Genomic DNA, 15,547 nt, shown 5'->3' on the forward strand with positions numbered 1-15,547 from the left:
CATTTTTTTTGCTAATTAAAATCACCACACCCCTCGATTTCAAATCAAACCCCGAATGGAAAAACCTGCCCGACCCACCCCTTCCTTAACCTAACCTAGTCCTTCACACGGAGATGTGTCTCCTGCAGAAAGACAACCCCCGCTTTCAAGCTCCTGAGGTGCGTGAACACCCGTGACCTTTTAACCTGCCCATTCAGTCCCTGGACGTTCCATGTTACTAACCTTATCGGAGGCTAGTGCCTCCAATCCCCTCTACCATCTGTGATCTTCCCCACTTAACTCCCGCCCTCTTAAATCCACCCTATACCTAGCCCATCCCAGATGGCCCCTTTGTCCGCGCTTCCCCTACCCCATCCCCTTTTGGCCTTCTCCCCCACCACCTACTTCAGTTCACCAGCCTAACCTGCTAGCGGTTGCCCCTGCCCAAAGGCACCTCCTAATAACCTCACCCCCCCTCCCACTCCTCAGGCATTGTCTCTCAGCAGATCATCAAATTCCCAACTACCCCCTCAGAATTGGTTCTGGAGATTCATTGCTATTTATCATTCTCCCCACCCCGAGACCTGTAATGAGGCTGCATCTCAATAAATGTTTTCATAATATTTAAAAATAAAAACTTGCCAATGATCAGCATAAACGCATTAACATTCAGGAACCTCGCCTTCACCCCCTCACTTGCAACATTTAAGATAGTTGAACATTTCATCCTTTTCTGACGCCTCTATTTTCAACTCAATTGTGGTCCAACTGCCCTTGTGTTTCTCCTCTGTTTGCTGCTCCCGTTGCCTCTGCACAGTCACCATTGTAGTACCTTAGATTCCTTCCTTAGTCTCTTGTTTGCATGTTGCCTCTGGGCAGCATTGTCTGAAGTCATGTGGTATATATGGTCTGACAACGTGCCACATGCCTTCCGTCTTAAGTTTGCCTGCCTCTTGCATAATTCACTATTGCGAAAACCTTTGCCCTGACTCAGTTGTTCCTAGTGCTTGGGTGAGATGTTAAACCAAAACCCCTCTCTTTGGGCCGCTTTAAAAAAAAAAATCTCTGTCCTCCAACTTTAAGGGCCTCCACCAACCTGTCTTTTTCAAAGCTGAAGCTTGTTTTCGGCCATCTCCCCGATATCTCCCACTACCTCTTGGCATTTATTTCCCATCATTGAAGGACCTAGCCTAATCTCTGTTAAAGGGGTCTGTATAACTGCCTGCTGTTGTGAATGACGTTCCGAATTATGCGGCAAGTCGTTGGAATCGGTCCTGCTGCTGAAGTTGCTGCTGTGAGGTTATAAACATCACAGCAGCCACATTTTGTCTGAAATATTTGTGAAGCTGTGGCTTGGTTGGTTGGTTTTTTAAAAAAAAAGTTTGTCTGGCCACGATGAGTTCCTATGGCAACAAAATAAATTTGGTTAAAGCCATTACAATGTATAAGAGACTAAAAATGGGACCACTTGAGTCTCCTCCTATGCTAACTACCCCCTGCTGAACACTTTCTGTCATTCCCTAGTCAAAATATTTTACTGCGGTATGCTGTTTTTTTTTAAAAATGAATAAATCATGGTGGTTAACTCAGTTTCCATGGCAACCTATGAGCAAAGTTGCTGGAAGTTGCTGTTGCATGTCTCACAGCCCGCTTGTATTTCAGAGTTGCTGTCACTGTAAGTAACTTCACCACCTGGTGGGGCTGCGTTGCCCTGAATTCAGCTTGTTTACAATGCATTCCGGATTGAGACCAACGCTGCACATACCAGACCTGCATGGATTTTAAAGTCCTGGACACAAATTTACAACTTTGGACCTCAATCTGTCCCGACCATGATATCGCCACGCAGTTCAGATATGCTCTGTTCACAGCTGGACCCAAATGTGTGCAATAAGTTAGAATCATGGAATGATACAACATGAAAGGGAGGCCATTCAGCCATCCCATTTCGAGCTCCAAGTTATCATTTATCCAATTGAATATGCTTCCATCACACTTTCAGCAATGCATTCTAGACCACCACAAGTCGCTGTGCAAAAAAAAAGCTTCCTTTTGTCACCTCTGGTTCTTTTACCAATACCTTGAATCCGTGTCCTCTGGTCACCAACCTTTCTGCCACTGGAAATAAATCATTACTCCTTATTTTCTTAACCTTCCCTGCTTTAAGGAGGAAAACCTCAGTTTCCCCAGACTGTCCACATAACTGAAGTCCCTCATTCCTGGTACCATTCCATAAATCTCAGCAACCTCTTAAGACCGTTGACCTCTTTCTTAAAGAGTGATGCCCAAAATTAAACACTGTACTCCACTTGAAACCTAACTAGTATTTTCTGGAGATTTAGTATAACGTTCTTGTTTTGTTTAATTCTCTATATCTCTATTCGCACCTACCTTTCTAACCACCGTTTCAACTTGCCCTGGCACCTTCAAAGATATACGGCAGATCTCTCTATCTCAACACCCTCCGAGCGTCATTTAGTTTGTAATTGCCTCTCCTCATTGTTCCTACCAAAATGTATCACTACATTTTTTTACATTATATTGCATTTCTCACATCATCCCAATTTACCAGTCTGTCTACAAAATCTGTTACTACCCTTCTCATTTTATTATTACTGTTCAATCATTTGATGGGGCTGGTTTAGCTCACCAGGCTAAATCGCTGGCTTTTAAAGCAGACCAAGCAGGCCAGCAGCACGGTTCGATTCCCGTACCAGCCTCCCCGGACAGGCGCCGGAATGTGGCGACTAGGGGCTTTTCACAGTAACTTCATTTGAAGCCTACTTGTGACAATAAGCGATTTTCATTTGTAAACTTGGTAATTATGCTCTGCGCAGCCAGGTCCAGGTCATTAATATTTATCAAGTAAAGCAGTGATCCTAATGCCGACTGCTATGGAATGCCAATCCATTACACTCCCAATGTGAAGAACAACCATTCACCTCTACTCTCCCCTTGGCAATTCATCATTCGTGCTGCCACTGTTCCTTCAGTCCCATGAGTTTTAGTTTGGCTAACAAGTCTATTATGTGGTACTTTATCAAACACCTTTCAAGTCCACATGCACAGCATCAATTGCACTACCCTCATTAATCCTCTGTTACTTCATTAGATTTACTTATTAAATTTATCAAACACAACAGTTGGGATTTTCCAGACAACCCACCACGTGTTTCGTGACGATGGCCCGCCATTCGCCTGTGGCGAGATCTTCTGGTTCCACTATTGTCAACGGGGTTTCCAGGGGGCGCACTGTCAGCGGGATCAAAGGATCCCGCAGCGCGACTGGCTGGAAAACTCATGTCAATTTGTTTTCTGTGATTACCAAGAATATTGAGTAATCTTAACAAAGCGACACACCAATTGTGTGGGAGTATTTCTCTTTATGTAAGCCCCATGTAGGCTGCCTGTCAAGACTCTACTCATGGGACAAGAATTGGTTGCTTAGCATTCCGAGTCTATAGAGGTTGAAGCCAGCCCTCCCAATGCTGGCAACAGAGATTGAAAAGAATAAAAAACAGACACATGGCAGTCAGATAGGAAACTGCAAGGTCTGGGCCTCGAGCTGGATGCTAAGATGCAGGACATCAGTTTTGTAATTGGGTGTCGTCCTCAAAGAAAGGCAATTCCAAAAAATAAGCAACTCCATCCACAGAAGGGACAGTGTGAAGTTATTATTTTTTCCCCATTTTTGAGATGTCCCAAAGTTTGAAATTCCTCTAACCCTGCTAATTTCACCATCGTCCTGGCCTCCTTTAAGGTCCTCATCATCTTTGACCACATTTTGATGACATTTTCTAATTTCCTTTTGTATATGTGGAAAAGCTTGGGGCACATGTTCGAAGTTGAATGTGCTATATAACTTGTTGATGGTGCAGACCCCCAACCACATTCCTTGAATAAGCCTCCAAATCTGAAACCGATGATAGTTCCCTTATAACTGTCCTAATCTGAGCAGACTCGATACAGGTTAGCCAGCAAATCTAGGGCCATGGAGTGTTCATTTCTGCTTTATGCACTTCTCCATTGTGCCACTGAGGGAGTCGAACCCAGTTCAGTTTATAATTATGTTTTTTCTCCTTAGGTCTGTGCCTGGAGAAGCTAGTAACAGCAGCATCGCCAAGAAATGATCTGCAGCCCGATACTGAACAAGAAATAATTACATGTTATGAGAAAGCTGGTGATATAGCTCTGCTTTATTTACAAGAAACTGAAAGGGTAAGAAGAATCTGCTTGGGCTTTACTGCTAATGTTAAAAGGATTACACTGATCTTAATCTTTTGTAACAGTGCCTATAACTCTTTGTTTTGTTCCTTATTGAAATCTCTGAGGAAAGTGATCCCTTCTCAGTACCCCCCTTTCTTTGGTAATTTCACAAATTGCAATTTGCTTAAATTAACAATTACCTGGAAGCTCTGACCAGTTGCCAATTGGGAGGATGACTGGTCATCTTGGTAATGTGTGTTTGAGAAACACCACTCTTCCACATGAACAGTCAGCCAATATTGTCTTAAACACTGACACCCTGCTCTACCACACAAGGAACTTTCACACAGCCTCTCACTTAAACCTCCCCCCACAGTTATCTCACCTCAGTACTCTGTGCAGTTGGTGATGGCCTGTCCTTTCTCCTTTAACTTCATGTTTTACCAAGGCTGTTTTCTCCCAATCTGGTCCATCTTCAAAACATTCCATAAAATGTACAGCACATTTGGTCCAACCATTCTATTGCAGTACCATTTTTAGGATAAAGAAATGTCTGCTGAATTGCTTATCGGATTTATTATTGACATTTTTATATTCGTGGCCCCCACAAGTGAAAACCTCTTTGTCACATATATCCTATCAAACCCTTTCATAATCTTGAGGACCTCTATCGGTCCACCTCTCAGCCTTCTCTTTTCTGGGGAAGTTTTGTTAAGTGTTTCCTTTCTTTCCTGTGGTTGTCCTTCTCCACATGTCATCTTACTTTGCACTCATCTTTTTGCTAACCGTTCCACCGTACATTCCTCCAGATTGCACACGGTCATTGCTATTCACCTTCATTCTTCTTGCAATGCAATGACAGAATCGCTGCAGCTTAATCCCTAACTGGCTAGAATCTCTCCCTAAATTAATGCCAAAACCAGATCAAATGCTCATTCATCCCACTGCCTTGTGAAACCTTGTATATAATTTGGCAGCTGTTTGCAAACACAATGAAGAAGAAAAGGAAATCTGTTCTAAAGCACATTGCGACATTCATTGGGCTAAACCAGGATGTAAATGCTTTTACTATTTCTTTCTGTCCCTTTCCCCTGCCTCTACGCCCTCCTTTATTCTCTCCTTCCTCCACGCCCACATCTTTGCTTACCTTAAATGAAAAGCTGGATATTCAAAGGATCTAGGTGTCCTTGTACACAAATCATGGGAAGTTAATATATAGGTACGGTAAGCAATTAGGAAGTCAAATGGAATTACAGCCTTTATTACAAAGGAGTTTGAGTATAAGAACAAGGAAGACTTGCTGCGATTATGTAGGGCTTTGATGAGACCACACCTGGAGTACTATGTATATTTTGGTCTCCTTGCCTTAGGAAGGATATAGCTGTCTTAGAGGGGGGGAAGCAAAAGTTCACGAGATGGGAGAAGACTCCAATAAAATAGATTGAGTAGAACGGTTTATATTCTCTGGGATTTAGATGATTCCTCTCATTAGTACATATAAAATTCTTAGTGGCGTTGACAGGGTAGATGCTGGAAGGATGTTTCCCCAGACTGGGAGTCTGGAGCTAGGGAATCACAGACTCAGGATAAGGGATTGCCCATTTGTGACTTGAGGTGAGGAGAAATGTCTTCATTCAGTGTGGTGAATCTTTGGAATGCTTTGGAATGTTTAGCCGATGAGAATCAAGGGATATGGGGGATAGGGCAGGTAAGTGGTAAGCAGGTAAAAGTTGAGCAGTGATCTAATTGAATGGCCTATTCCTTCCTGCTCATATTTCTTATACCCTTATTCCACACCCTCAGGCATAGGTCAAAGTTCATGCTATCTCCGTTTTACCCCATGTTCTGTCTAACATTCCACCCTTGACACCACCAAAAATGTATTTGTTTGCCTCGCTTCTGTTTTGTGAAATCTCAGTGTGCATTGTTGACTGTCGCACAGGCCTATTTAACTGTCACTTCACACTGATTCATGTGAAGTCTTTGACGACACTTATGAAGGAGCTGGTGCAATGAAATTTAAATACATGTCCTTTTTTTCCTCGCCAGTTTAATTGCCAGTTCAGCAGAATTCTTCTTGGCGACGGTACTATAACACAAATGGGAGAAAAAAGGGTGTTAGCTCAAACTATTTTTCAGCTGGACCTTTAGTGGGACTATAAATCACCAAATAAAACATTTAGGCTCACTAATTAAGAACGTCTAGCAAATGGCCCAGGATAATTTTCTGACTTAGTAGGATCCAATTAAATGAAGCACTCTGGCTAGTCAAGCTGACTATGTTTCTAAAACCTTTCTGACAAGCACCTGAAGGAACTTGAGCCAATTTCATATTTAAGGGAATGTTATCCCAGTATTTTAGTTAAATTAAATCTAATAGGTATGAACTTGCTGAGAGCAAGCAGGAAATTTAAATTAAATGATTGTCGAAGTTAAAGTTCTTTTTCATTTTACAGGACGTGAATGATATTGTGAGACAACTATAGAATTTAACACAACGCTGTAGTTACCCCACAAGCACTGCACCCGGTACAGGAGCAGTGCTGTAGGGTAGGTTTTCCTAGATTTTGTACTCAAATGGATGACCAGAAACAGATGCGTTGTACAGGAAAAATGGGTGCTAATCTTTCAGAACGTAGGAACAGGAATTGGCCATTCAGCTGCTTGCGCCTGTTCTACATTCAGTTAAATTGTGCCTGACCTTTTATCTGTAGCCGTTACCCTCCGCTTTGTGCACTTGAATCGCCCTGCACACAAACTTCCTCGGTATGTTTTTCTCTGGCTGCCTGAAGAGGGTGCTGCACTGTAAAATGCCACAAAGATACTGCGTGCACCGGGTGTCAAACCAGGGCCAGACTGCACCCTTGATGCTGTCGCCAAGTGTACTCATTACTCTGCTACCCAAACAATGCAAAATCGCGAATTGCTCTGTAGCTGCTGGGAAAATGGTATAAATTACTTCCATGTTCATACCAAAGTCCATTATCAACAACTTTCCAAAAGCAAACGCTACACTTGGTAATCATCAGCTGGTAATTTTGTAATCCAGAGCAACTTGAGTTGTTGGTAGCAACGGCAGCCATCAAATATGATGCAGACTATGAGTCTGCTGTCATTATTTAAAATCAGAATGTAGGGCAGCACGGCGCCGAAGTCCCAGGTTCGATCCTGGCTCTGGGTCACTCTTCGTGTGGAGTTTGCACATTCTCCCTGTGTTTGCATGGGTTTCTCCCCCACAACCAAAGATGTGCAGGGTAGTTAGATTGGCCATGCTAAATTGCCCCTTAATTGGAAAAAATGAATTGGGTACACTAAATTTATTTTTTTTTAAATCAATGTATTGAGACGTCCTAGATATCCTACACTTGTCCCTTTGATGATGATGGCACTATCTCTAAGTCTCTGGAGAGCCCAGCATTCCTCCATGCTATGAACAAGTGATAAATACATTCACTGTTTAAATGAAGGGCCACAGAACGGTCAGATGTTAAATCTAATCTCTTGGCAAAACATTAATCTGCCCAACACACCTCCGGGCATGCCTTCATACATCTTCACCCTAGAACAGTAATTTTCAGACTTTTTTTCCCGGGACCCACTTTTACCAACTGGCCGGCCTTCGCAACCCACATCGGTGACTTTCGCGATCCACCATTTTCACTTACCTTTAATGTGACAGGTGAGTCTGCTTGGTCCTCACAAACTCACTCCAGTCAGGTTCACAAGAGGAAAGGGCAATACGAATATCAGGTACAGAATTCAACTGGTTCCTTTGTGCTGTCTTCATCTTTGTGAGGAGGAAACTCCAATCTTGCACATGTAGAATGTCGTTAAGGGCAATAGCAACAGATTGTTTGTTTTACTCAGCACTGGATACTCCTCTGAGAAGCTACTGAAGAATGCTGACAGCCTAATAGACTTGTGGTGTGTTTCTAATGTGCTGTCACGGGTGAGGCGCAAAAGTTCAGTCTCTTCATTTGGAGCCTCACTTCCCTCCACCTCCTGTATACATTATCCAACACCCCCCCCCCCCCCCCCCCCCCCTCCCCAAACTCATAACCCATTTTATCATGCACTTCCAAGTACTCCGTGATCCCATCCTCCCATCTTTAACAATGGACTCCAAAATCTTACCAATGACCGAAATCCGGCTAACCGGCCTACAATTTCCCCTCTTCTGCCCCTCTTACTTCTTAAACAGCAGAGTTACATTAGCCACTTTCAGGATGTTGCAGGATAAAGCAGGGCATAATTCACCCCGACAGACTTAAGTCGCTTTTTCATTTCATTGAAGCCTCTGTGCCTCTGCAGCATTGCAGCTGTGAAGTCTTGAAAGAAAGAGACCCCCCACCCCCATGTAGACCAGTCCCACCACACCACCACCTCCAACACTGGCAATCTCCGAAGTTATATAAATGGATAATTACGGCTGGGGACATTTATTGTCCCTCGGCTTCAGAGACCGGATATGGTGTGTCCTTTGCAACTTGATACGCCCAGTTTCCGAAAACATGGCAGCCAGCTCTCTCAAAATGTAATAGGGAGCTTCCCCTCCACTCCTGGCAAACCGACGGCCCGGGCATTTTTCTTCAGGCTCTGTTCTCCAGATCCTCTAGGATATCTAACATTCCATGAACTTGGGTTTCCTGGAAATGCAGGTGGGCTTCAGCTGAGGAAGTTGCACTCTTGACAATCGGAATTCTGTCCTCCGTTTTATCGACCATTTATTAGCACTTTGCATCTCAGTTTCGTGAGCGCTCATATTCTGTACCAATAAGCTGAGTTTATCATCAATGAAGTCATCATCTGCAACACCTTCGAGAGTGCAGGATCACGAGGCCGCTTGAGAATCAGGTTGCCATGTCGAAGTGTCCGCTCCACCCCAGTTGCATCCGACTTCTCCCTTTTTCCGACAATTATTTTAGGATTCCTCAGCTTTTTTTCAACACCATCCACCGAGCTAAAAATCTTCTCGGAACATACTAAGGAATATTAACTCCCCGATTAAGTAGTGCGTGCTGCGCAAACAGGATAAATGAGGGGATTAAATGATGAGTAGGACTAGAGCCCACGGTAACGCCGCTATTCCCACGCCTGCATCACGTGATCCGTTTGATACTTTTAAAAAGATGTGCTCATATGGAAGACTGTTGGGAGGTAACAAAGGAGAATATAAGTAATGTGTTATAACATGGTTACAGGAGGTGGCCAGTTGGCTATCCACAAGTACAACTCAGCTAATCTCGTTCTGCTCTCCTATAGCCTGCAGATTTTTTAATACTAGATAGGGTGGCATGATGGCACAGTGGTTGGCGCTGCTGCCTCACAGCACCAGGGACCTGGGTTCAATTCCCGTCTTGGGTGACTGTGCGGAGCCTGCACTCTCTCCCCTTCCCTGTGTGGGTTTCCTCCCACAGTTCAAAAATGTGGAGGTTAAGTGGATTGACCATGCTAAATTGCCCCTTAGTGCCCAAAGATGTGCACGTTTGGTGGGGTTACGGGGATAGGGCAGGGGAGGAGGCCTAGATAGGGTGCTCTTTCAGAGAGTTGGCAAGGACACAGTGGGCCGAATGGCCCCCTGCACTGTCGGAGTTCAGAGAGTGAGGGTGATGGACCAAAGGACCATTTGCATTGTTTCAGTCGATTAGACGATAGTCCATAACTGACCTGGGTTCCGTTTCTGTGGCTTTGTCTAACATTTACCGAATTAGTATTATTTGACTGCCTTGCATGTGGCATGTGCATCCCACTTGAAAACATTAACATTCACAATGTTTACGGCTCACCTCTCATTGATCGACACAAATATGAAACTTGCAAAACAGTGACTGGCAGATAGGGAACATACTTAAAAAAAAAAACACCAAACACCTTTTAGCGTGAATATATTTTGAAAAAACTAGAACAATTACGTGCTTTCCATCTGATGCTCTTGCTCGCCTTCATAGCATCTGATGAAGACAGTGGACAATTGTAAACAGCCTCAAATCTACCGACAATTTTCATTTATTTCTGCTGGTTAACCTGCATTTCACAGGGCAGGTGGTATCTGTGGACCCTGAACCTATAACTAGGATTGCCAGCTCTATCTGAATATAATCATGGAGGTTTCATCACCTCCAACAAGACCCTTCTCCCGTGCCAATGTGAAAATCAGCAGACTCTTCATTATCTGATTAGATGATTCTTGACGATTCGTCAGACAGCTTTTTATTTTCCATCACCGACGTTTTCGTAACTAATAAAAGAGCTTAATTTCTTTTTATACCCCTCTGATTTTCCCTTTCGGTTACTCCGAGCAATATCTTTTTAAGATTAATCTTCCATCCGTGGAAACTCCAGGATTATGCTAGAGGGTTGACAACCCTAATTAGAACACGGAGTGCATTACAGATGAAGATTTTAAAAGGAACAGAATAAAAGAGAAGTGGAGGATAAAATTCCTCATTACTAATATCTGGGGGCTTGTGAAATTGGGACAGCTGTCAGCTGTCCCACAGACTAATCAAGTACTGTATGACTATGTCCCGGACACCACCATCACTATCCCTGGGTATGTCCTGTCTCAATGACAGGGCAGATCCACCAGGGGTGGTGGCAGCACAATGGTATACAGCTGGGAAGGAATTGGCCGGGGAGTTCTCAACATTAGTGGCACAGTGGTTAGACTGCTGCTTCATAGCGCCAGGGACCCGGGTTCAGTTCCGGCCTTGGGTTACTGTCTGTGTGGAGTTAGCACTTTCTCCCTGTGTCTGTATGGCTTTCCTCCGGGTGCTCCGGTTTCCTCTCGCAGTCCAATGATGTGCAGGTTAGGTGGATTGGCTATGCTAAATTGCCCCTTTAGTGTCCAAAAAGATGTGCATGTTAGATTAAGGGGTTAATGTGATAGGGTGGGGGAAGTGAGCTTGGGTGAAGTACTCTTTCAGAGGGTTGGTGCAGATTCAATGGGCCAAGTGGCCTCCTGCAATGTAGGGATTCTATGAATTGACTCTGGCCCCACGAGGTCTCGTGGTATCAGGTCAACCATAGGCAAGGAAACCTCTTGCTGTTTACCACCTACTAAAGTCTAATGATGACCATTGTCGATTGTTGTAAAAACCCATCTGGCTCTAATGACCTTAGGGAAGGAAATCTGCCACCCTTACCTGGTCTGGCCTACATGTGACTCCGGATCTACAGCAATGCCGTTGACTTTTTTTTCTTCTTTAAGAAGTACTGGTTATTTATTGAATAGTTCCAGATATTTTATATTTTACTATTTCTCAACATCCTGCTCTGCTGTTCTATGCTCTCTTAGCACGGATTCCAAACAAACGTGCATTTGCATGAGCCATACGGAGGCTTGCAATGACCTTGAAATACTTCTCATCCTTAGAGACCACCCGGGCCCCCTCCCTTTTGTAAATATTCTTGATTGGCATGGCAGGCCCAGTTAGCTGCTTTGCTGCATTAATTTCTTCAGCAGAAGAATCTCCCTTCTTGGGCATTGAAACCTTTCTTGGGAAGATGATTAACTTGGAGCGATATTCCTTCAGACGTTGAACATTACACTGAATAGATTCAGTTGACTTGTTGTGGCATCTGTAATCAACAGCAATGCCAATAGTATATGCCACCCTCTTGTTAATGCCTGCATCCTTTAGCTCCTCCCGGCTGAAGCCTCGTGCAGCACGTACTTTAGTGTGATATCTGATAGTGGGACACTTAACAACTGGTTGAAGGAGGCCAGCAACTGGACGTGGAGCGATGCGACATGCTTTAGCCAACCGTGCCTTGCGCCTGCAGACTTTTCTGGCTGGCTGGTTGAACCAAGTGCAGACTCTTTTCTGCCAGTCCTTGTGGAAATTAGGGTTCAGTATCATTCTGTTCTGATTTGGGGCCGTGGCTGCTTAATGAAGGGAGGGAGGGAAATGGCCTTCAGGAGGGAAATGGCCGAAGCAATGCCGTTGACTCGTAAATGCCGTCTGAAATGGCCGAGCAAGCCACTCAGTTGTATTCAATCACCACAAAAACATGGGGAGGTGGTGGCGTAATGTTATTGTCACTGGAGTAGTAAACCAGAGTCCTAGAGCTCTGGAGACACAGCTCACCTAACCTGCAGATGGTGAAATTAAAATTCAATAAAAATCTGGAATTGAAAGTCTAGTGATGATCATGAAACTATTGTCAATTGTAGTTAAAACCCATCTGGTCCTTTAGGGAAGGAAATCTGCCATCCTTACCTGGTCTGGCCTACATGTGACTCCAGACCCACAGCAATGTGGTTCACTCTTAACTGCCCCCTCAAGGGCAATTAGGGGTGGGCACAGCCTGCGACACCCATGTCGCATGAACAAATAAAAAGAAACTACTGCCCCACCTCGGCTGATGAATCAGCACTCCTCTGTGTTGAATACTACTTCAAGGAAGCACTGGGATGGCTAGGGCGTAGAATGGGTGGCATGGTGGCACAGTGGCTAGCATTGCTGCCTCACACAACTGGAGCCTTGGGTCAGAATCCGGCCTTGGGTGACTGTGCACTTTCTCCCTACATCTGCGTAGTTTTCCTCCGGGTACTCCGGTTTCCCCACCCTCAGTCCAAGGGTTGGCGTAGACTCGATGGGTTGAATGGCCTCTTTCTGCACTGTAGGGATTCTAAGAAATGTACTCCGCGGGGGGGGTGGGGGATTAATGTCCATCAGCATGGCTCGGTAACACCACTACTGACGAAGCTGAACAAGTCTGGGCCTATGGTAGGTAGTGAGGGGGCCAACCAGAGGGGAAAACATACTTGACCTCATCCTCACCAATCCACCTGTCATAGATTCAACTGCGGTTGACAGTCTTGGTGGGAGTGACTGCCAATAGTCCTTGTGGAGATGTGACAAAGATTCTTCTGCAATACGACAATTGCACCCATTTGCAGCTTTGACAATGACACAGTATCTGGATTAGAGCAGAAGAGACAAAGGACCGCACATTGAGAGAGAGAGATCGAACACGTGAGGGAAGTGGAAAAACTGACACAGCCAATAGCATGCTGACAGTTCTCGAGAAACAAGATTGTCAGACTATTTACAGCAATTAGGCTGCATTTTACCAGGATAATTTGTTGTACGCTGTGAACTATAATACTGCTGTTTTTCTACTACAGCATGTCGTCAGCATAGCAACATAGACCAGCTTTGTATTAATAATTGTACAATTATGAATTATTATTGAGTCACCCTATTTTCAGGATGATAGAGTAGAGTTTGTTTAATTGATGGTGACAATGTACTCTCCCACCTCTGTCTGTGTAAAGCAGAGCTATTTTTCAGATGCTAATGTTTTTCGCTGCTTGATTGCTCATTAGCCATAACGTTAACATCGGCTATAGCTTCAGCTGATGTCAGCGGCTGACCTCATTTGAAGTGCTGTTGTCAGTATAAAACAGACAAGAGAGCAGATCTCATGATTTAACGTAGTGCAGGGGTCTCTGAACTGCAGCCCACAAGTTGTCTGCAACCTCTGAAACCCAAACAATGCACGTCTCTCTGCTTTTTACTCACTCTCGCTGTTTAACCTAATGCAATTTTGTGATGGTGGAGATTTTAGAAATGGCTGGTATTAGTGCTTGGCAGATCAATCTTAATTTACAAGATGTGATCATTATCAGTAGCTTAAGATATATGCAAGTTAAAGCCATTCAATCTTCATATGTGTCCCATGGACAGAAAACCAGGCCTAATTTACCTGCTGAAGTAATACTGGACCCCATAGACTAGGCTGGTCCCTGGTTTGATTGCTGGCATATAACAAGTTAGGAATGGCAATATAATTCCAAATCAGGATGATGGATGCCTGGAATACAACATGCAGGTGGTGGTGTTCCATGTGCCCACTGCTCTTATTTTTCTAGGTGGTAGTGGTCATGTGTTTAGGAGGTGCTGTCAAAGGAGCTGTATATTTTTATACACCATGGCCTTGTGTGTATGTTTCTTGTGTTGGATGGGCGGCTGATTTAAACTTTGTCCTGGATGGTCACAAGCTTCTTGTGTTGTTGGAGCTTCACTTATCCAGGCAAGTGGTGAGTATTCCATCACACCCGCTGTGTGTGTGTCAGTCAAGCAGACTTTGGGGAGCCAGGAGGTGAGACACTCGCCTCCGAATTCTTAGCTTCTAATCTGCTCTTGTAGTCACCATATTTAATTGGCTGGTCCAGTTCAGTTTCTGGTCAATGGTAACCCCTCGGGATGTTAATGGTGGGCGATTCAGCGATGGTAATGCCATTGAATGTCACGGGGAAATGGGGAGATTCTCTCTTGTCGTGTTGGTTATTGTCTGGTACTTGTATGTTAGTTGTCACTTATGAAATGAAATGAAAATCGCTTATTGTCACAAGTAGGCTTCAAATGAAGTTACTGTGAAAAGCCCCTAGTCGCTACATTCCGGTGCCTGTTTGGAGAGGCTGGTACGGGAATTGAACCGTGCTGCTGGCCTGCTTCCAAAGCCGGCGATTTAGCCGTGTGCTAAACCAGCCCCTTATCAACCCGAAGCCTGATTTTTGTCCAGGCCTTGCTGCAATGCGAATGTTTTGATGTTGGCAAGGACAGGATGAGTTAGACAGATGGTGATGGTGTAACAAAAACAGGTGTTAGTCTGCATTTGCAATGAGGAGATAGTCTCCTCAGTACGAGGCATTTCCCAAGAGAGATACATAACCGAGATTATAATGAAGGTTAAGCCAAAGAGAAGGCATGCTATATTAAAATAATAGCTGTGAATCGTTTAATTTAGAACTGATGTTGTGATGCTGCAGGAAAGGGCTACTTTTATTCCGAACAGTAATTGTTTGTTTTCCCCCAGTCTTGTTGATATCCAGTTTTTAAAAATTAACTTGCTTTGGTCAAAGTGCAGTCAGGCAGCCAGGATTCATTAAATGGTGCCCTGAAACTGAACCGCTACATAAATCTCGCTCACTGGGGTCAGAGAGCGATGCTGATTTGCTAAAGGGAGGAGACCTGAAACATAACAGAACACACAGATTTGTCCCTCCAGTATTAGTATTTTGCAGAGAAATATTCATGGAATTGAGAATTATGTTGCCATATGGTAACTGTACTGTATTACTCGAATCAGAACAATGTCTGTCTCTGCCTCTGTCTCTCTCTCTCATGTTTAAGATCAGCTGGCAGAGTGACACAGTGGAAAGTTCCACCATTTCATTTATGTCTACTTTTTATTGCTGATTTAGAAAAAAATTGCCCGAAGTTATTCATTGCCCGGTATGAATTAATTAATCCTAAATTACCTTGACTACATTCATTCTTCCTGTCCTTCCCCTTTTTTCATCGCTCCTCCTCCTCCTCTGAAACACGCAAATCACTAAAAGTAACCACAC

The 15,547-nt window shown here is 44.1% G+C and overlaps 2 protein-coding genes across 2 annotated transcripts in view; one reads left to right on the forward strand and one right to left on the reverse strand.

Moving 5' to 3' along the window:
- The window catches only part of ttc7b (tetratricopeptide repeat domain 7B), a 345,224-nt gene that overhangs the window by 48,917 nt on the left and 280,760 nt on the right, over nt 1-15,547 (forward strand). Inside the window, exon 4 of the mRNA XM_038790445.1 lies at nt 4,064-4,197. Within this exon, the coding sequence (XP_038646373.1) occupies nt 4,064-4,197 (134 nt within the window). The remainder of the gene's footprint in view (nt 1-4,063; nt 4,198-15,547) is intronic.
- Nucleotides 11,469-12,047, reverse strand: LOC119950729 (60S ribosomal protein L13-like). Its single transcript, XM_038773412.1, has 2 exons — nt 11,802-12,047; nt 11,469-11,660 (listed from the first exon to the last, which is right to left on the reverse strand). Exons 1-2 carry the CDS (start codon nt 12,045-12,047, stop codon nt 11,469-11,471), a joined length of 438 nt encoding a protein of 145 aa, XP_038629340.1.

This window comes from Scyliorhinus canicula, chromosome 2 (assembly GCF_902713615.1).
Source record: "Scyliorhinus canicula chromosome 2, sScyCan1.1, whole genome shotgun sequence".
NCBI lineage: Eukaryota > Metazoa > Chordata > Chondrichthyes > Carcharhiniformes > Scyliorhinidae > Scyliorhinus > Scyliorhinus canicula.

What these genes read in the sequence shown, in the direction of transcription:
- LOC119950729 (XM_038773412.1), bottom strand. Translation starts at nt 12,047, where the DNA reads ATGATACTGAACCCTAATTTCCACAAGGACTGGCAGAAAAGAGTCTGC. An exon ending in ATGCAGGCATTAACAAGAGG is followed by an intron (nt 11,661 to 11,801) that starts GTGGCATATACT and finishes ATGCCCAAGAAG; the next exon opens with GGAGATTCTTCTGCTGAAGA.